Source organism: Stegostoma tigrinum, chromosome 4 (assembly GCF_030684315.1).
Source record: "Stegostoma tigrinum isolate sSteTig4 chromosome 4, sSteTig4.hap1, whole genome shotgun sequence".
NCBI lineage: Eukaryota > Metazoa > Chordata > Chondrichthyes > Orectolobiformes > Stegostomatidae > Stegostoma > Stegostoma tigrinum.
In genome coordinates this window covers 96,198,447-96,221,412 of record NC_081357.1, presented here as the reverse complement: position 1 = coordinate 96,221,412, position 22,966 = coordinate 96,198,447, and the positions used below count along the sequence as shown (strand labels likewise).

The 22,966-nt window shown below is 40.7% G+C and overlaps 1 protein-coding gene across 2 annotated transcripts in view; it reads left to right on the top strand.

Moving 5' to 3' along the window:
- The window catches only part of arid4b (AT-rich interaction domain 4B), a 189,830-nt gene that overhangs the window by 7,046 nt on the left and 159,818 nt on the right, over positions 1–22,966 (top strand). For both annotated transcript variants that reach the window (XM_048531756.2, XM_048531758.2), the window contains exon 3: positions 13,790–13,900. In XM_048531756.2, the coding sequence (XP_048387713.2) occupies positions 13,790–13,900 (111 nt within the window). The remainder of the gene's footprint in view (positions 1–13,789; positions 13,901–22,966) is intronic.

The window sequence follows — 22,966 nt, the reverse complement described above, 5'->3', positions numbered from 1 at the left end:
CCCTTGTCCTACTGGATGGAAGTGGTTGTGGTTTTGGAAGATGCTGTCTGAGGATCTTTGGTGAGCAGTGTGTACTGAGTGTTGGTGGTGGAGGGAGTGAATGTTTATGGATACAGTGCCAATCAAGCAGCCTGCTTTTTCCTGATGGTGTCAAGCTTCTTGTGTTGTTGGGGCTGCTCTCATCCAGGCAAGTGGGGAGTATTCCATCACACTCCTGATGTGTGCCATGTAGACGGCAGTCAGGCTTTGAGGAGTCTGGAGGGGTGTTCTTGCCACAATATTCTAAGCTTCTGGCCTGCACTTGTAGACACTGTTAATGTGGTGACTCCAGTTGAGTTTCTAGTCACTGGTAACCTGTAATCAGCAGTGGTTCCCTGGTATAGGTTCTCTGTCTACGAGGTTTTGCACAAACTTAAAGGGTTAAAGATTGGCTAGATCAGTTGTTGTGGGACCAATGTTGAGTTGGAGGAAGTCTGCTCCTCTGCTGCCTGGCCTGCAGTGTTCCTCCAGCTCCACACTTAGCCTGAACTATAAAGATAGCTGACTGCAGCATCTAACTGATATAGCTACAGTAGTGTTAACTTGCATTAGAATTACCGTTTAACCAGACATTTTGATTGGTTGATTTGAATGTTACTAAGCAATTTAACTGTTCCCAGCCAACTGTAGATGGGCTGTAAGGGGTCAGGTCCGCATACCAGCAGTAACTACAATGTCTCCCCAGTTTGGATCTGAAGAAAAGATTGACCCTTTTGCAGAGGCTTGGCCTTGTTTTGGGGTTTTGCTGTGGGCTGACTTGGAGTCCTTCTGTTTAGGATATATCCTGAGTGAGACTATTCAGTTACTTTCACTGAAGTAGTGTCCCCAAGCTCATGCAGCTTGGCAAGGGTGTCCACTTCAATCAGTACACCCTATAACTTATATGCTCCGCTTGCTGGATTCAGCTAGTAGGTGCATTTGCATGTTTACATCACTCAAAAGTCCGAACATGGATTCCCCTGGCTCTCACACCACTATGTAAAACCAGTAACATCTCAGAATTACAGGAGGCTTGGAGTTGTAATCTGTCGTAACTAAATCCACCAACTCTTGAAAGGTTTCAGTTCCTGAGGCACCAGATACTGTTGTTGAGTTCCTGATAACTGAAAAATATGTGGGAACACGAGCTGTTAGCAGAATTACTCATTGCCTGTCACCTGCCCAACATCATTTTTTTTGGAAAAATTAATGCATTTTTCCACACATTGGACCCAGGTTTTGACAGGATCAAACAAGTCAAGCTTCATAGACAACAACATGGTGCCAGAAATGCTTACCCTGATTCAAAGATGACTGTTGTGAGCAAATTTCTTCAGGAACATAGTCTTTCACTCACCACTGAAACAACTCTACAAATCCTGTATAGTCTGGCTTTTTGAGTGAGCAGATCTACTGACACTTCTGTTTATATATCAGCTAGAGCTTCCTGATTGGGGCTGTTAGCCTGATCCAGTCAGGGGATTCCTATGATATTCCCTTGTCTCATCTTATTACAATCACCACATCCTCTGTTTGCAAGTGGAATTTAGACTTGTATCGTTGTTAGTTCTGCTTGTTTGTCAGCTTTCAGGAAGCATGTTTGAGTAAAGTGAATAGAAACTCTTCTGCTGTAACTCTGAACTTAAGCAGGCAAACTTGTCATTCAAGTTCCCAAATTAGGTACTTTGGTCAAATAAATGCCACACTTCTTAGCTGAATTGGTCTTTCGATGTTCAGATGAGCCAATGCCAAATAAGTACTACTTGATGTATAATCAAATGCAGCCACTTTTCAAACAGATCGTCACTGCGTTTAGCAATATTGGTACTGGTCAACATACTGGAAGGATATCTCTGCCTGTCTTCAAAATTAGTGACTGTGATATCCTGTACACCTTCCTGGAGATCATAAGTAGAACCTTGATTTACCTCGTATTCTGAAAAGCAGTATATCTGACAGTCTGCCACTGTGAGCTGTTTACAGCAATGTCAGCCTAGATTTTGCATTGGACTTGAACCCAAAACCTTATGGCTTATAGGCAATTAGTTGAGCTTTGTGACCAGAGATCCTGACACACAAGTAATATTTTTCGATTGCTGGAAATCTAGAAGTTCAAAAAAAACAAAATGTTAGAAATTTCAGCTAAGTGATGAAGAAAGAAATCAGACATCAACCTTTATACTTCATGCTTATTTACAAATGCAACATCACAAAAAATCTGCCTCCTTCCTAACTAGTACCCTGTATTGAAGATATTCAGTCAGTCAATACCTGGTGCCTGTGTGTCCTTAACAATAATAATACAAATAAGGTGCCATAACAGATTTTTTTCATTCAAAATTTTACAACTTAGATGCAATACTTCCAAACAAGAATCCAAATCATAGACTTGGCATCGGCATTTGGTCCTGGAAAACAATCCCACATTCCCACACAGCATTATTATCTATATAATCAATGGGAAGCTATCCTGTCAACATACCATGTAGAATTTTCCACAAACTGTCAGGTGAATTTCCATATTTATTCCTTCTACAAGAATCAGTGCTTCTGCAGCTAAAATACATTTAACCATCCTTTAAGCAGTTTCCAAAATGCTTCTCCCTCTGTCAGCAAAAATGCGACCTCCATATTTGACCCATACAGGTTTTCATGAAAATATAGACAACAGAGCTAAGAAGATTTTCATGATTACTTTTTACTTTTCTTTTCCCCATAATGGTGGAGTCCAAGTCACTCTTCAAAACTCTGAATCATTAACAATACAACAGAAATTGCTGGAACCACTCAGCAGGTCTGACAGCATCTGTGGAGAGAAATCAGAGTTGATGTTTCAGGTCCAGTGACCCTCCTTCAGAACTGATGGTAGCCAGGAAAAAGTTGTTTTTCTTTTTGTGTGCAGAACACAGGAGGGGAGGGAATAAGAAAGAGTTCAATAATTTTAGAGCTTGAGGCACCTTCTATGCTCTTACCCCAGTCCCCACACTCGTTGTTATCACATTGTCTGCTGTTCCACACAACCCATTTTTAGGCACTAATGGTATCCATTAGCAAGTATTCGTTTTCCTAGGCTGACAGTTATCCACTCCTTTGTTGGTCTAACTGTTCATCCCACTCTTTGGGCTCTATTTCCACCTACTGTTTACTCCTTAACCATTGTCCACTGCCACCCTAAACCCTATATTCTGCATAAAAACCACAGTTTTCCTACCTACTGTCACTTCTGAAGAAGAGTTACTGGATCCAAAATATTTTCTGATTTCTCTCCACAGATGCTGCCAGGCCTGCTGAAGTTTTCTAGCAATTTTTCTTTTGTTTCTGAATTCCGCATCCACAGTTCTTTTGGTTTTATTTCCCTGATTCACGAGTCTCACCAAAGGTTTGTATTTCCCATCTGAGAGGACATTTTCATAGAATCATTATCCATGTGTTATGAACTGGTTTGACTGCCCCGTAACTGATGTTTCTGGTTAAATACCAAATTCTTTTGAACTGTCCAATGTGTTTTATTTTTAACTCTTGTTTATCTTCTAATTTGTTTTCAGCCACCACGCCCTCCTGGGTATAACGGCTTCTAACTGTAGATTTTTAGAGATTATTCTGTCATCCTAGTTCTAACCTAGTTAAGGTACAACCTCTGCTTGCACTTCCCTGTCTTTCTGACTGAGTAGCCTAGGATCTCTCTCCCAAAAGAGAGTCAACATCGCCATTATGTGATAGTTTCGAGCATGAGTCACCCCCAGATCCATTAAAAATGATACTGCATTTTTTGCTTTCTATTCCTTCACTCCATTCTTCCAGTCCATACTCCTTTCAAAAGTCTTCACTCATTGGATTTGGGCATCTCAGGCTTGGCGAGCATTTATTCCCTATCTCTAGTTGCCCTTGAGAAGATTGTGGTAAACTGTCTTCTTGAACTGTTCCATCATGGACATTTAGCTAATGTTTGATCTTGACAATAATTTTCTCCGCTTTTCTACATTAGTTGCTTCTCTCCATTTACTGGACTGTTCTTGTTTGTGCCCTACCCAAGTGCCTGCTCTAGGCAGTTGTCCTTTAGATAGACCTGTTCTGCCTGGCAATATCCCCAGCCAGACCTTGATCAACTCTGTGCTGTTTCTTGTAACTGTCAAGCAAGTGTCAGAAGTACATGGTGCCTCATCTCCCATTGACTGCTTAAATTCTGAAAGTTTGTCGTTAGTCCCAGTTGAGCATGATCCACGACTTTTGTTGTTTGACTGCCATTTGGAGAACCACATAGAAGAGAACAAGATGATGAAATCCTTCACTACAAGTGCATTATTTACATCCATAAACATTGACCTAACCAAAGAGACAGTTGCCACACTACTGAACAAATCGAGTAGGCGGGCACCCCTGGACACCACCAACACCAATGAGGACACCATCATGAAACTACTAGATTGGTGCCTCATAACCCACTTCACCTTCGATGCTGGTGTAGACAAACAATTCAATGGCCTATCAGTGGGATCCCCAATATCAGAACTGATTGCAGAAGTAGTAATGTAAAGGTTAGAACGGACAGCAGTCCCCACAATACAATCCAAACTTCGTGTCTTATATGGAGATAATACCTTTGATTATCAAACGCACAAAACTAGAAGAAACCCACCGACACACAAACAACATCCTTACTGAGATAATATTCATGAAAGAAGAAGAGGACAACAATCAACAACCCTTTCTGGACATTATGGTAGGACGCAGAAACAACAGCGAGCTCCAGATCAACGTGTATAGAAAGATCACACATACTGACCAGATACTCAATTACTTTAACAACCACCCTAACGCCTACAAATGAAGCTCCATCAGGACATAATTAAACGAGCCACAGCGTGTTACAGCAACCCGGAACTATGCCAAGCAGAACAGGAGCATCTATATGGAGTCTCCAAAAGAAACGGATACCCAAAAAAAACGCAATCCACCGTTACCTCAGACAGACCACAACACGACCAATCACCCCTTAGACAAGAACATTTGAGAGATGACCACAAGACTACTCAGATCCCCATATATCAGGGAGGCCACGAACCAACAGCTACCCTACTGACAAACGTAAACGATCCTATACTCAAAACCAGCAAAACTGGTATCATATACAAAATACCATGAAAGGACTATGAGAAACATTACATAGGCCAAGCAAGAAGAAAACTGACAAGACTGATGCATGAACACCAACTAGCCACCAAGAGACACGACTAATTCTCACTTGTCTCACTACATACCGGACAGCAGGGGACACAATTTTCACTGGGACAACACATTGGCAAGAGCACAAGCCAAACAGACACGCAACAGAGAATTCCTGGAGGCCTGGTATTCTAACCAGAACTCCATTAACAAACACATTGCGTTAGACCCTGTGCACTTTTCTCTGAGAAACAGAACCAGAAGTGGTACCAAACACCCCAATGAACTAAGGCATTTAAATAACAAGCAGGACAGAACACTGTTTGGTGTTCTGATGATGTTACCTAGCAGGGTGACAAAACACTTGTAACCAAACCACTGGTTTGCTGAGCACTTCTACAACCTCATCCACAACCCGAGCAACAAATCTTCTCAAACTTTAAACCACTCGCTTGGTCATAGTGCTGTACAGCACGGAAACAGACCCTGCAGTCCCACTTGTCCATGCCTGCCAGGTTTCCCAACTAAATTAGAGCCACTTACCTCTGTTTGGCACACATCCCCCGAACCTTTCCCGTTCATGCCCTTGTCCGAATGTCTCTTAAATGTTGTAATTGCCTTTGTCTGTCACTTCCTCAGGCAGTTCATTGCACAGATGAACATACCTATACCCCCGATAACATTTTTTTTAATCAAAACAAGTGTGAGTAAATTGTCTGTACCTTTTATAGGTAGTTGGCTATTTTTTTTCTCATTATCACCTGTTGCTGTTAACTGTCTGATTTTAATTTAACACTCTGATTAGAAATATCTGATTTTGGTATGGGGATGCAGTTAGCCAAGTGTACAGGGAGTCAAGGATTATGGCTGCAGAGACGGAAGTAGAGCTGAGGCCACAAATGGATCAGCCACAATCTTTCTTGACTGATGCAGCAGATCAAAGGGCCAATAGTGTACCACTTTTCTTATGTTCCTATGTAATACCTGCATTAGGTAAACTGCAGATTCACTGACTTTCTGAAATCAGTTTGTTTATTGTGCATCATGTTTAGTTTTATTTGTGCTGCTTCACGAAAAGCTACTCATCTGTTCAGGGTATGTGTGGTACGTCAGTACTCAAAATGAATTAAAACCTTTGAACCCTTCTGTTAACAGAATGTGGCCATAAACCGCATTTACTGTGCATCTCCTGTGAAAGTTTCCTGGTGGAAGACTATGAAGAGAAACATTACCAAGTAGTATGAATAAAATGGCTTACTCCATTTATTTAGCATGGAATCACTCTCATGGACTCAGTTATATTAATGTCTTGTCATGCCTAAATCCAGGGGTAACTTACCAAGACCATAATTGTCTTTTTTTTTTCCTATAAGCACATAACCCATGAACACATATTCACTTAATTTTATGACTCAAAGGAAAATATGGAGAAGCCAATGGGTAACTATGCATATCCACCCAGTTTACACCTTGTTTCAGCCATTCTTCACAGAAGTAATTCAAGATTACAACCTTCTATCTTTGGGGTTGTGGGGGGGGGGCGGTCTTTTCCAAGCTTCACTTTTTAAGCAACCATCCTTTTGTTACCTTGTGAAATGCTGAAGTAAGAAGTTTCTTTACAAAATGAAGCATTATTGATGTTTATCTTCTTCCTGACCAACGTTGAGTCCTAACAAGTCTCACTTTATACACTTTTTTTGAAAGTCAATGAAGTAAGCCAAAACAACTTAAAAACAACAAAAAACAATTCTTAAAATTAAAATTTTAAAAATATGAATTTGGTTGTAGGAAGGAGATAATGCATTCCATATCTCACGTTGTCAACCAGTCACACAAGGCTCTGAGTATAGGCCCTTGTCTCAGCCAAGATTGCTGACCAAAGGTAAAGTCATTACCCCTGTGTCACATGACTTCTGACTGTATACATGTGTAAGGAACTGAAGACCTGTACTTCCATTAACTTTTTAAAGTCTGATAACAATTGGAGAGAGAAAAATGGATGCTACCTGATCTGATTATTTCTGGAATTTTTCTGTAGTAAATGGTTTCTGTTATCTGATTTTTTTTACAAGGAGCAACAAGTGGGGTACTGCAATTGATCACAATGGTCCTGGGTGACTAAAGAAAACTCATAATTTATATTCATTCATCCTTGCTGCAAAGTATGTCTGTTTTAAGAGCAAATTGAAGTGCAAAGTGGATTCAAGTGCTGAATGCTCAAGAGGTGTGTCATGGCTGAACAGGTTAAGTAAAAATCACTACAGTGGGGAATCGCTGATAGCAGTTGAGCAGTACTGCAATAAGGGTTTAGGCCCTTCATGAAATGTAATGCATGGTAAAGGTAATGCAGTTACTACTTAATTGGTTTCCTCTGTGCTAAGTTTTGCCCTGTCATAGATAATTGAAACCATTGCAGCTTGGACAGTCCTTGTACTAGCCTACTGTTTCACTATTCTATGCATGCTTCCTTTATAAGCTGGTCATGCGATTCACTTACAATTCAGTTATCCTGAGTTATATCTTGATGTGATGATCTCTGTAAAGGTGTTCTTCCTGAATTACTGTACTTTCTATTCTTAAGTGAGTCCTGATTGAGATAGGAAAACTGTGATTGCATCGAAGGAATTAGCACAAATGATGGGTGGTATGGTGCCTCGGTGGCTAGCACAGTTACCTCCCAGCATCAGGGACTCAGATTCAGTTCCAGCCTTGGCTGACTGTCTGTCTGTATGGAGTTTGTAATTCTGTTCTCGTCAGCATCAGTTTCCGTCAGGAGCTCTGGTTTCCTGCCACGGAGTAAAGATGTGGCTGAGTAAAATAGCCATAGCAAATATGGGGCTATGGAGATAATGTGGGGGTCTGAATCTGGGTTTAGGTGGAATGCTTTTTGGAGGTTTGGTGTCGACTCAATAGGCAAAATGGCCTCTGCCTGTAAGGAGTCTTTGAAGCCTTGTTGATCCAATTAGCCTCTTGTTTAAGATGACATATTTACTTTTAATTCCCATTTAATAAAATTAGTTAGCAAATTGTCTGCCTTGTTGAACTTTTTTAATTTTTTTTTGTTTTTGTTGCTTTTCTCAAGTGAGTTTGGAAAGGAATTCTTTAGAAAACCTTTAGAAAACTTCTAATGGGAGCTGCCTGAAAACATAACATATCTGTGGCAGATGAAATAATAGATATAATGATTGGTTGATGTGGCCTAAAATAATCCTGTGGCTTAGAAGAAACAAATCTTATGCACCAAAGATTGCACAGTCTATTTAATCTGCATTTCAACCCTAATGGAAACAAGCTTCTTAGGGCGGCACGGTGGCTGAGTGCGTAGCACTGCAGTCTTGCAGCGCCAAGAACCTGCGTTTTGATTCCAGCCTCTGGTAACTGTCTGTGTGGAGTTTGCACATTCTCCCCGTGTCTGCGTGGGTTTCCACCTGTAGCCCAGAGATGTGCAGGCTAGGTGGATTGGCCATGCTAAATTGCCCGTAGTGTCCGGGGTGTGTGGGTTATAGGGGGATGGATCTGGGTGGGACGCTCCAAAGGGCAGTGTGGACTTGTTGGGCCAACGGGCCTGTTTCCACACTGTAGGGAATCTAATCTAATCTAATCGCAAGGTGTTGAATTCACCAAATGAAGGACTCTGTTAAAAATTGGGTAGCTGCTTTTTAATTTAAAATTTTTGAAAATACAATGAGAGAAGTGATTTTGGTGCTTCCAAAGTGTGTTTCAGTTTCTAGAGTTTCTTGTTTTGGATTTTAGTGTTGTAAACTGATGCAAGCTACTTTACTTTTGCCTTTGGAATATATCAAAGACAGATGTACAGTCTCTGTTTTATAATTACTAAATTTGTGTAAAGCATTCACCTCCAATCTCTTCCTTGCCATACCACCTGAATCAGGCTTGTGTTCATGTGAATGGGGCTGAATATACAGAATTTAAAAACTTAACGCTGTTTATTCTGAAATGTAGTTGGAATACTTCATATTTTGTGATGCTGTATGAGAGTCATAATGATCTGCTTGGACACAAGTCACACTGCAAGAGCAGAAGAGAGGATTGTTGGAGAGGATATTGTTTGTCAGCAGATATAGTAAGTGTATAGAATAGTGAGTTCCTTGACTCTTTAATATTATTTAGGGCTGACATTACAGTAAACTGAAGTTTCTACACCGTATAGATTGGGCCAAATAGAAAGTGTGCGTTAAAACTGATGTCAAGCCATTATATACATTGCTTATTAAATTTAGATTCATACCCTTAAAGTTTGAATGTATTTTGATTAAATTTAATGTGGCTATGTGGGTTATTGAAATTGTTTATACAAAACTAGTGGTAGATTTACCGAATGACCAGAGTGATGCACAGGAAGGAAAATAGAGTATGCTGGAAATTTGCAGTAACACCAATGAGCTCCAAGGTAGTGCTTTAATGCTTAAAGGACATGTGTCATGCTTTTAGTTGGAAAGATCTTCTTTTCTGTTTTCCCATACCCCTGCCTCAGCTCAGCGCATAGTTAAATGACCTACCTGATAAGACGTAAATGGTTTCCAGTAATTAATGGAAACTGAATAAAACTGTTATGCATATGTGCGTAACAGTTTTATTCAGTTTCCATTAATTGTTGATAACTCCTCCTTCTCATGTTCATAAAGACCTAAATATAACTCAGAAGAAACAAAATGAAGAAATTTTGAAGAAGCATCACACAAGACAACCTGTGAATCATTCCCAGAATGTTTTAATTTCTTTTATACATGTATGTGTCTATTGAATATATTTTTATTCATTCCTGAAATGGCTGAGTCATTATTTATTACCCATCCCTGCTTATAGAGTTGGAGTTATACAGCACACAAGCAGGCTGTTCAGCCCAACTCATCCATGCCGAGAAGGTATCCTAAACTAAACTAGTCCTGTTGGCCTGAATTTGGCTTTATCCCTCTAAACCTGTCCAAATGTCTTTTTAAATGCTATAATTACACCCACCTCCACCACTGCCTCTGGCAGCTCGTACTATATTTGCACCACTTTCTGTGTGGAAAAAGCTGCCCCTTGAGTGGCTTTTAAATCTTTCCTCTCTCTGTCTCTCTCTGTCTCTCTCTGTCTCTCTCTGTCTCTCTCTGTCTCTCTCTGTCTCTCTCTGTCTCTCTCTGTCTCTCTCTCTCTCTAAACCTATGCCTTCCACTTTGCAACTCTCCCAACCCCGGGAAACAGACCTTGCGCATTCACCCTGTCCATGCCCCTCATGATTTTATTAACCTCTGTAGGGTCACCTCCCTGGAGTATCGAAGGCTGACGGAAGAGTCACCCCCGATCCAGTCTGTCCTTGTAACTCAAATCTTTACTTTCCTTGTAAATCTTCTTTGCACCCTTTTCAGTTTTATAAATCCTTTCTATAGCAAGGTGACCAGAATTGTACATGGTACAAAATCCTTGAGGGTTGTGGTGAGCTACCTTCTTGAACCATTGCGACCCATTTGATAGAGGTTTGCCCACAATGCTGTTAGGGGGAGTGTTCCAAGATTTTGAAGGAATGATGATATGTTTCAAAGTTGGGATGGTGAGTGTCTTGAAGGGGAACTTGGAGGTAGTGGTGTTCCTATGTGTCTGCCACCCTTGTCCTTCTAGATGGTAGTGGTTATGGATTTGGAAGGTCTTGAATTACTGCAGTGCGTTTTTTTGGCTGGTACGTACTGCTGATACTGTGCATCAGTGTTGGAAGGATTGCATGTTTGTGGATGCCGTACCATCCAATAGGTTGTTTTGTCCTGGATAGTGTCACGTGTCTGAGTGGTGCTGGCACTGCATTCATCCCGGCAAATGGGGTGAATTACATCACACTTCTGACTTGTGCCTTTCAGATAGTGAATAGGCTTTGAGGAATCAGCAAATGATTTTGCTGCATCAGAATTCCGAGGCCTGCTGTTGTAGCTGCAGTATTTATGTAAACCTCTGACTGTCCAGACCTCCCTCTGTACAGCCACTAAAGTAGCAATTTTGAATAAGTGCTCAAGTCTCTTGAATGGATGTTGAACATGTGACATTGGTAAGAATGTTATGAAATAAGTCATAGCTAATAATTTATTGCATATTTGTTACAGGCTGCAATGAATGTTGTAGCTTGAGACAGGTGCCACTAAAATAGGAAACAGAACTGTCATGTTAACAAGATTATCCTTATTCCACAATTCAAATAAGAGTATCCAATTGGATACTATGTGTTGTGCATTTTTATGAACCACTGTTGCAGATAATATTGAATACCTGTTGACATTCTGTATTGGTTGTGTACTAGAGGAACACTACGAAGAAGAAAGGAGTGCAGTTTATTGGACATTGTTAACTTTAAAAATTTTTGGAGGGATTTCTACTAGAGGTGTGCCACTGAAAATTCGGTACAGTAAAGAAATTTTGAATGTTTATACCTTTTAGGATCAGAAGTCCATTGTCTGATGGATTGTTTTCTGAAAAATGTCTGATTTTTGCCACTGTAAATAGCCTTTGATTGTTTTGTTAGATTTTAAAGGTGCCACGTATATTGAAGTTTTGCTTTGTGACTTAGCATACCTCAGATAAAGATGTTTGATATTAGCTGATCCGGCTTTAGCTAGTGACAGCAAGAATCCTTGATCAACCTATGTTCTATGTTGACTAAGTACAAATTAAAACTTTAAATTTGTATGTGAGCGTGATGCATTTCTCACTTCTGAAGCCATGCTGTGTTTCACCTTCTTATTGTTTCAAAAAATGGTTTTGGTGAGACAGCAAATTTGTTTTTTGACTGTTTCATTCATGTGTTCTTAATGCTATACTTTATGTGGATTCTCAGAAATGTCTAGAGTTTTGTGCTGTAGGTTCACCTAGGTTTCTCTAGGTTATGATAAAGTGGGTAGTTTTACGGAAAATGTATGTGCCTACAAAACAAATAATCTTTAATGCTCCTAAGATGCTGCTTGGCCCGCTGTGTTCATCCACCCCCACACTTGGTTATTTTGGATTCTCCAGCCTCTGCAGTTCCCATTATCTCTAATCTTTAATGTTTTCCTTTGTGTTCGCTGTAATTTGACGTATTTTCACGTTCATAAGAACAGTTTTCCAAACGTAAAATATCAGCTCTTTTATTGGCACAGCAAATTTCATTGTTTTGTTTTCTTCATTTCTGGTATAAATTGAATTGCGTGAATTTTCATATGTAGCCAGATTTCATTGCTGAGGCAAGAGCTTGCAGTTTTGCAGCTCATGTACATTGACAGAGATACCGAAACAACAGAACTGGAGTGATAAATGGGGCCGTTTCAAGGCAGCCTTGTACTGAGTTCCATATTGAAGTTGAATACCTTGTTGAATACCTACTGCAAGTTAGTGACTTTCTTCTTGATTAACTTTATTTGTACCCACTTCTGGCGATCGGAAGGAAACCTAAGACTCGACAGGATGACTTGTAATTCTTGTTGTATCTGTTCCCTTGTAGAAATTCAAAATATGTTTATAATGCATTTACACAGCATCAACAATATAACCCTGGAGGCTTGAACCTGAGCTTGACAGCTGTTAGTGTGGACTTGTGACTTGCTATAGACAGTGCAAAGTTTCTTTGTTGCTGTGCATTTGTGGTATAACCTGGGTTTGCTCAGCCTACATTGTATTAAGACCCACAGCAAAAGAGAGGAACATATGTCAAAAGCGCAAGTTGATTTTTCTGGTTCAGCTTCAGTTGATTCCTGAATTGTATATGTGAATAGTCTATTTGTAGTCCTTGAATTTGCATATTCTTCTGTGTCAGTGATTGCTGCCATCCATTCTGAATGGTTTTGTTTAGTGCAAAGATTGAGTCAAAAATCCAGTAATTTAGTCTTTAACTACAAGTGATTTGAATATTTTGAAATGGGTGAGGTTATTATCTAAACTCGAAAATTGCTCACGTACTGTTGCTCATGTTGGACATTTCTTGGTGTCCAGTATTCCTTCTGTAAAGCCTGACATAATACACATGTAACTTAATGGTATTGGGGTGAGCTTAGACCAACTATACATAGTTACAGTTGATTGAAGTTTTTGCATAAATCCTTTTTCACCTTCTTACAGTTTATTGTGAGATGAATGGCAATTTTCATTAAGGCGGGAAGACCTGACTCTGTGCCCTTGCTAAAAAGGTGGCAAAATAGAAATGTGAATATCAATAAGCAGTTAATTTTTTTTTATAGTTCGCCAACAATGTTACTCAATCGTAGCGTTTATTTTGGCTGGTACTATACCACAGCTAATCACTTTTTGCTTATTATGGCTGTTGGTATGTAATCACTTTGCAGAATAAGACATTGTTTACTACTTATATCTGTAGGGAATTGAACATGCATGCTCTTAATTGTTGCTTTGAGTATTTCATCACTATGTACGGGAAGCTGGCACTCTGAAGCTGCAGTAGGCCATTGGCGGTGTGCCATTTTTGGTGGTCTGGATTATGTTCTCCCTTGTTCCCCTGTCCCTGCTTACTTTAAGGCACTGTTTTAAGGTTGTAGAGGAAGTGTGTGTTGTATGCACATATCATGGTACTACTTAATCAAGACTAACCATATCCATGATGCTGACATTTGGTTTTGTCCTAATTTTGAAGGCAATTGATGAGCCACCGTATCTGACAGTTGGAACTGATGTGAGTGCGAAATACAGAGGAGCATTCTGTGAAGCCAAGATCAAGACAGCGAAAAGACTCGTTAAAGTTAAGGTAAGCATATCATTGGTAACAAGAACAATGGTGCCTTCACCTTTTCTCCCATTTCATGTGTTTCCTTAATATGTCGGTATTTATATCACTGAGAGTGCTCCACTGAAATGTGGTGCAAAGCAACAAGTAGGATGGTGGATGTGGATTAATATGGTCAAAATTTGCAGACCCTGCTGAAGAATTTGTTAGCACTGCAGTGAGAAATGATGCAGTCATAGAAATATTTCAGAACTAATCAATGATGGTATTTTGCTGCCGCAATGTCATGGAGCTTTCTTTTCACGTGGAAGTTGTGTGTAGCTGGAACTGTGTGTGTGAATAAGTTTGAATATTAGTAGAGGTCTAATGAAGTTATGTTTATTGTAAGGTCTCTGACAGGGAATGTTGAGATGGTTACACTGTGACTTGCCACTGGTCTGTGTGGCTGTGTTTGAGAGTTGTGTGACTGTGTTTGAGAGTTGCATATTCCCAGTCCCCCAATGTATCACTAATTATGGGTTGTTATTTACGTGTTGTCAATATTACAAGGAGTACAATTATGTGATATTTGTGTGGTGTACTTTTGCATACTTCAAGTATTCAAAATACAGGATTGGCTTCTACAAAATCTTTTTTTTTTGCTAAGAAAATGAAATCAATCCTTTATGATTGTTATCAGAAATGCAGACTATTTTGTCGCAATAATCATATGAAGTGCAGGTCATGTTGTAAACTGTTCAGGCTTTGACACTGCAGCCTGATTGTAAGTTTGAAATCATTATATTACAATTAGTTGTTTCATAATGCTTATCCTAATTGGGATAAAAATGGCACATGTTCGAGAAGCCTCAATATAACTTGTAATATGCTGCACAGTAGTCATATGATTCACAAAAGGATGTCTTCAGGATTGTTGAAAATGGTGATTTGCCACTAGAACTACTTCTCAGAAGATTAGTGTGGATGTGATCATATTTTCATAAGTTCATCCGATAGGGCATGACTGATCTGTTGGGCATTGGCCCCATGCATAATGCCAGTTGACTTCCTGAGCTCTGAACCTTTTACAATTATCGTACGAAGTTGTAGAGTAAAATGTAAAATAGCAAAGCAGTGGCCTCTGGGCAAAAGTTGGTTGATAGGATCAGTGCTCAGAAACCAGTTAATTCATTCAAACCAGGGTTCCTGCTTAAAACTGGCACTCTACAGCACATCTGACGTAACAGTAGATATGGCACTTGCTTGTTGTTTGGCTCACATCTCACTTTGTAATTGATCACACTATTTTGGCCCAAGGCTGTGGTACTTTGTTCTCCAAAGTGATTGTTTGTATCAATCACTGGGTTGGTGTGGTGGACCTGACTATATATCTACTAATTCAGTAGATGATGGGCTCAAATAATTGAGAACACTTTTTAATTCCTTCACAGGAAATAGGTGTCACTGGATGGGCCAGCATTTATTGCCCATCTCTAATGGCTCTTGAGAAGGTGCTGGCAAGATGAGTTCTTAAACTACTGTAGTCCATGTGGTGTAGAGACATCCACTCTGCTGCTTGGAGCAAATTGATCTTTGTAGTTGTGAAGTAACAGCAATACTGTTCCAAGAAAGAATGTTGTGTGACTTCTGCTGAAAATATAGATAGTAGTGTTCCTATGTTCCACTGTCCTTGCCCTTGTAGGTAGTGGTGGGTTTAGAAGGCTTGATGAGTTGCTGATGTAAACGTTCAGCATCGTCCATGATTCCTCAGATGCTCAAGTAGCCCATGACCAGGTCTTCCTGCATTTGAGGCTTAGTTTGACGAGTGGCAAGTAACACACGTGACCAACCTCAACAGAAGATAATCTAACCATTGTTCCCTGACATTCAATGCATGAAGATTACTGAATCCGCCTGTATGAATATCCTGGAGTGTCACCATTGACCAAAAGTCTGAGACTACAAATCCCTCCTGACTTTGCTCCTTTTCCTGCTTATCTACCTGACCTGCTACCTGGAAAGATCTGTGACCATACGGTTTAGGGTCTTTCGCTTTATCTTACTCTTCCAGTATACTCACGTTTATTGTGTTACCCACCTTCATTTACCCTGCCCAAATGCATAACGTCACACTTCTCTGGATTAAATTCCATTTGCCAGTTTTCCATACTTCACCCAATCCTCATTATCATGCTGCAGTTGATAGCCATTCCCTTCACCTTCAACTACTTGGTCAATCTTGGTGATGTATGTAAATTTTGCACTTGCGCAAAATGTCCAAATTGTTAATATATAAACACGAACATCAAGGGACACATCACTGAGCCCATCACCACTGGAAACCAATTTTCATCTGCAAAGACACCCAGAGACCATGATTTTTATGTTTCTTGTCACTGAGCCAATTTTAGATCTGACATGCTACTTTCCCCAGTGCCCCAAGGGCTTTACTTTTTCTGACCGGTCTGCCATGTGGGACCTTAGTAAAGACATTAGCCACAGCACTGGGCTTATCAATCTCCTTGTTGGTACTTGGAAAAAAAAAATCAAGTTTCAGTTAACAAAACATGACCTTCCCTTAACAAAACCATGTTTGCTATTACTGAATCCATGCCTTCCCAACTAATAGTTAACTCTCCCTCTCCAGGTTGGTTCCAGTAATATGTCCACAAATAAGGTCAGTCTGATCAACCTGTAATTATTTGACTTGATCCTCGTACACCTTTGAGTAATGTTACAACATTTGATGAACCCAAATCTCTGGTACCTCACCTACACCACGTATTGGGAAATGATCCTCTGAGCATCCATGATCTTCATTTCCTCAAAGAGTAGAATTTAGTTCATCTGGCCATAGTAGTTTGTCCAACAACTTAGATGGGCAGAATTTGGTAGGTGCGCCCGGGAGACCTTTTCTGAAACAAAATATAGATAGTCCCACTAGAGAAAGGACCATGTAAGACCTTATGTTTGAGAATGAGCCTGGCCAGGCATTCGAAGTTCCAGTCGGGGAACATTTGGGAAGTGTTCATAATTCTGCAAGTTTGAGACAGTTATGGATAAAACTATGTTACTGATCCTCAGTTGAACATGCTAAATTTGGTGAAGGTTAAATACAACAGCATTAGACAGGAACCAGAGAAGTTAGATTTGGAATGGCGTTTGAGGTTAAATCCACGTCTGATTTGTGGGAGTCTTGTAAAGGTCAGCTGATCAGAATTCAGGACCAGCATGTTTGAGTGGATAAATGATGAGGATGGCTAGATTCAGGAACCCTGGATGACGAGACAGTTTGAGAGTAGAGTCAGAAGGAAAAAGGAGGCACATATAATGTTTAGGAAACATATCAGACAAGGCCCTTGAGGAATATAAAGGAAGCAGGAAAGAATTAGGGCTAAAAGGGGGCATGAAATGTCCTTGGCAAGTAGGATTAAGGAGCATTCCAAGGCATTCTGTAATAGGAATGTGATGGTTGCTAGGGAAAGAGTAATTCCACGTCAAGTGCAAGAGGAAAGTAGATGGCATGACCTTTAGGAGCATTGATATGCAGAGGGATCTTGACGTGCAGTCCGTAAGTCCCTGGAAATGGCAGCACAAGTGGATAAGGTGGTAAAGAAAGCATTTGGCATACCTACCTTAAGTGGTTGAAGTACTGAATTTCAAAGTTGGCAAGTTTTGTTGCAGCTGTATAAAATTTTAGATAGGTCACATTTGGAGCATTGTGTACAGTTCTGATTGCCGCACCGTAGGAAAGACATGGTGATTTTGGAGAGGGTGCGGAAGAGGTTTATCAGGACTTTGCCTTGATAGTATACTAACTATAGGGAGAATTTAGACTGACTTTTGCTGCAGTATCAAAGGGCTGATCTGACAGAAGTATATCAAATTAAGGGGCATGGTTAGGGTGGATAGTTTTGGAATCTTCCTCCCCATGGTAGAAATGTCAAATACTAGGGAGCATACCTTTAAGGTGAGAGGGGAAAAGTTTAAAGGAGACCTGTGAGATGCATTTTTTTGCACACAGGGTGGTGGGTGCCTGGAACATGCTGCCAGGTGAGGTGGTAGAGGCAGATATGATAGCAATATTTTAAAGGCATTTCGACAGGCACAAGAACAAGCTGGAAATGAAGGGATATAGACCGTGTGCATGCAGGTGGGATTAACGTAGAATGGCATCAGGGTCACTGCAGACATAATAAGCTGAAGGGCCTGTTCCTTGGCTATACTGTTCTATGTTCTAAATTCACCACTAGTGAGGTCAGTCCTCCCCTTTGCTTCCCTTTTTTTCCTTATGCTTTTTCTCTGTATGTAATATTTCATACCCCTTTCGAGGTGAGCAGCCCTCCAGCAAGAAACATATCTCACGATTGTCCACAGCCTGTCCATCTACAAGGCACAAGTCAGGAGTGTGATGGATAATCCCCACATGCCTGGATGCCGTTCACTCTAATGACAGTCAAGAAGCTTGACACTGTCCTAGCCAAAGCAGCTGGATTACATGACATGTCTACAATCATTGCTGAGTAATAGCAATATCTACCATCTACAAGATGCACTGCAGAAATTCACCAGAAATCCTTTTATATCTTTCTTCACCCAAGATGACTACCATCTGCAAAAACAAAGGCAGCAAATACATGGGAACACCATCACTTGTAAGTCCCCTCCAAATCATACACCACTCTGACTTGGAAATGTATCACCTTTTCTTCAGTATTGCCATGTCAAAATCCTGGAACTTCCTGACGGTATCTTCGGTCAACCTGCAAACAATGGTGTGCAATGGTTCGAGAAGACAGCCCACCCCTCACCACCTTTAAAGGCAACAAGGGACTGGCAATAAATTGTGGCCCAGCCAAGGGCGCCCATGTCCCATGAATTTTTTTTTGAATGCCCTTTTACCCGAATGTCAGCATTGTGCCTTTCTTTTGTGAGGATGGAGACAAAATGCTTTTTAAGAGCCCTGCCCATATTTTTTTTGTGTCCATGTCCAAGTTATCTTCAGTTTTTCTGATGGGCCCAACACTTGTTCTTCTGTCATCCTTTTGCTCTTAATGTACCAATATATTATTTTTGGGTGGTCTGATTTTGCTGGCCAATTTTTTTTTTCATATTCTCTTAATTTCTGATTTCAGTTCATGCTTTTGCTTAATGAGCTCTTCCAAGATTGTGCAAGTATTATTTTGAGATTTGCCATGTGCTCTGTTTTTTTTCTGCTTCATCTAACCTTGTTGATTCTGCATAACCAGGGAGCTCCAAATTGGGCAAAATTGTTCTTCTCGTTTTGTGGGAACATATCTACACTCTTCTTCTCCCCCCCCCCCCTCCCCCCCCCCCCCCCCCCAATAGAAATTTACCTTTGAATGCTTGACACAGTGTGAGGTGATGCACTTTGGTAGGATGAACTTTGAAAGACAGTAGCAAATAGGGGGTACAATTTGAGGGTTGCAGGAGCAGAGGGAGCTTGGTGTAAGTGTGCATAGGTCATTGAAGGTGGCAGGACAGATGGAGAGAGCAGTAATAGAACTTAATGTCCTTGGCTTTATTAATGCCCTTGGCATAGTGTACAAGAACAGGAGATGATATTGAACTTGTGTAAAGTATTTGTCAGAACCGAAAGAACTGTAGATGCTGTAAATCAGGATCAAAAACAGACGTTGCTGGAAAAGCTCAGCACGTCTGGCAGCATCTGTGTGAAGGGAAGTCCGAGTTAATGTTTCTGGTCCGGTGACCTTTCCTCAGAACTCGAGATATCTGTCGGTTCTCAGCTGGAGTATTGAGTACGGTTCTGGGTGCCACATTGTAGAAACTGTGAATGCATTGGAGAGAATGGAGAAGAGATTATAGAAACAGTCCCAGGAATAAACAACTTCAATATGAGGATAGATTGAAGAAGTTAGAACTGTACTTCCCTTAGCCTTCCTCTCTCAAGGTTTTCAAGATCGCGATCGTGCTTTTAAAAAAGTCAAGCGGGAGAAGCAGTTTCTACTGGTAAAGGCAACACAAACGAGAGAAAATCTTTCACTCAGCAAGTAGTTACTAAAAGGAATTCACTGCCTGGAAATAGGATTGAGGCAGGTTCGATCGAGCTATTCATGAGGGAATTATATCAATATTTGGATAGAAATAGTATACGAGAGAATGGGGATAAAGCAAGAGATTGGCACTAGGTCATGACGCTTGTATGAAGAGTTAGTGTCGACACGATGAACCAAGTGGCTTGCTTCTGCACTGTAACAATTCTACAAAGTAGTGTATCCTTGCTGCCACTGTGCACTGTTGATGGAAGGACTGAACATTTAATCTAGTGCCAATCAAGTGAGCTGCTTTGTATGTTAGTTACACACAACTCCAACCTGAGAAGTGTCAGCTTTTAAGATAGTAAAATTGGTGATTAAAAACTGTTGTCTGCAAAGCTTTTGGACTTTTTCAGGTTGACTTGTCAACTGTTGTATCTTTTTCGAAGGATTTGCTACACATGCATGCAACTGTCATCCCAAAATATGTGATAAACTCATTACTGCCCTCCTGAGTAGCCTAACAAGTCCTTCACTGTGTCTGATACATCTGTAACAACATTCACATCCAAATAATGGTGAAAAAAATTAATTCAGCTTCAAAGTGCTGCAAAATAAGAGCAGTTGAACAAATGGTGTTATAAAGTATTTACAGCACAAACAGGCCATTTGGCCCAATTGATCCACATCTGCATTTATTCTCCATGCCCCTACCCCCCCCATTCCACTTTATCTGTCCCTATCAACATAAACATCCTGTCTCCCTGTCCCATATTGCTGTCTCCTTTGTGCATCCAGCTTCTACTCCAGTGCCTTCATGCTATTAACCTCACTACTTTTTATTCACTAACCAAACAAATGAACTACTCTCTGTGTAAGGTCTTTTGATCTATTTCTCCTGTTCCTATTTCTGACAGCAGGGACATGACGTCCATTAAAAGGTCCACATTTATGAGCAAAACACTGCAGTGGTTTATCATTTCCTTTTGTAGGATGGCTGACCAGGAGACTCTTCCACTTCTAACACCTACCATCAGACACATTGTAAAGATAGACAGGTGAAACATCAACCTATTTGTCTGCATTAACGACATAGCTGCCATGTTCTAGTGTCACTAAGACCCGGCCACAGAACCCCCTGCAACACCTCTGATCAAAAAATAGGGATGATCCTATTGTGCTACAAGACCTCCTGAGTAAAGTAGTGTCTTTTAGATTTCCAATTGCATATTTATTTGTGATTATATCATTTACAATAACAATTAGGGGCAAGGGTGGTCTGTGTGGGTCATTGACTCGGCTCCATTTGCTGACTAGTGGGATACCATAGGGGTAACTTTGGATCACAGCTATTTGCAATAAATATCAATGATTTGAATAAGAGAAATTAAATTTAACATTTCCAATTTGCTGATGACACAAAGCTAAGTGAGATCATGAGTGGTGAGGTGTCGAATGAGCAAATGGAGTTCAAGGCAGCTTAACTAAGTTGAGTAACTGAGCAAATGCGTGGCACCTGCATTATAATGTGAGGAAACCTGAAGATGTCCATCCTGGCGGAAAAACAGAATGGCAGAGTACTATTTAAATGCTAATACACGGAGGAATCTTAATGTACAAAGGGACCTGATTGACCTTGTACACCAGTCAATGCAAGGAATTACGCAAGTGCAGCAAGCAGTTAGTATTCATTGTAGGAGGGTTTTAGTAAAGGACCAAGAATGTCTGACTGCAGCAGTATAGAGCCTTGCTGAGACACGTCTGAATTACTTGCATTTTGATCTCCGTGCTGAAGGAAAGATATTTACTTGCCATGGACGGTCTGCAGTAAAGGTTCACCAGACCGTTTCCTGGAACAGAATGTTGGTCGAAAGAGAAGAGATTTGATTGACTGCACCTGTGCTTATTGAATATTAAAAGAATGAGAGGGGAACTTGTTGAACCACACAAAATAAGGTCTGGACAAAGCCCTGTGGGGTGATGTTACCCCTTGATTGGGGACGGGGTGGTGGCATGACAGGAAAGGGGATCACAATCTTAGAATACACGATAAATCATTTTGAACTGAGATGAAGAGACATGTCTGGCAGTGAACCTGTGGGATTCTCTACCCCAGAAGATTGTGAAGGCTAAGTCACATTATGTTTAAGAAAGAAATAGATTTCCAGAGATTATAAGCACCATGGGGAATGGAGAGAATGTGGGAGTATGGAGCTGTGATAGAAGATGGTCATAATGAATGATGAAATGGTTTGATGGGATGATTGGACCTGTTTCTCCAATTTTTCAGTGCGTCTATGAGGTCCTCTATAAGGGCACACTGCAGCCTTCAATGTCCCAGGGAAAGATCCCAGCTGCTTCAGCCTCTCCCATTGGCTGAAACCCTCCAACCCTGGCAAAATTCTTGTAAATCTTTTCTGAACCCTTTTAAGTTCAATAATACCTTTCCTGTGGCAAGGGGACCAGAGTTGTATGCATTATTCTCAAAATGTCCTACCCAGTGTCCTGTACAGCTGCAACACGACTTCCTAACTGCTATACTCAATGAAGGCAAGCATACCAAATGCTGGCTGCTTCACCCTGTCTACCTGTGACTCCACTTGCAAGAAACTATGCATGTGTACCCATGGTCTCTTTTTCAGGATCACTCTCCAGGGCTCTTCCATTAACTGGTTTGTCTTCCCAAAACACAACACCGCACATTTATTTCAGTAAAACTCCATCTCCCACTTCTTGACCCATTGGCCTATCTGACCAAGATCTCGTTGTACTCTGAAATAACCTCCTCTGCTGTCGATTATACCACCAATATTAGTGTCATCTTCAGTCTTACTAACCATTCCTCCTGTATTCACATGCAAATCATTTATATAAATGATGAAAAGCAGTGGACCCAGCACTGATCCTTGAGGCACACCAGTGGTCACAGGCCTCCAGCCCAAGAAACAACCCTCCACCATCATTCTCTGTCTCCTCCCTTCAAGCCAATTTTGTATCCAGTTGGCTAGCTCCCCATGGATTCCACATGATCTAACTTTGCTAACCATTTGTAACCTTGCCGACACCTGGCTGAAGTTGATTTCTCAATTTT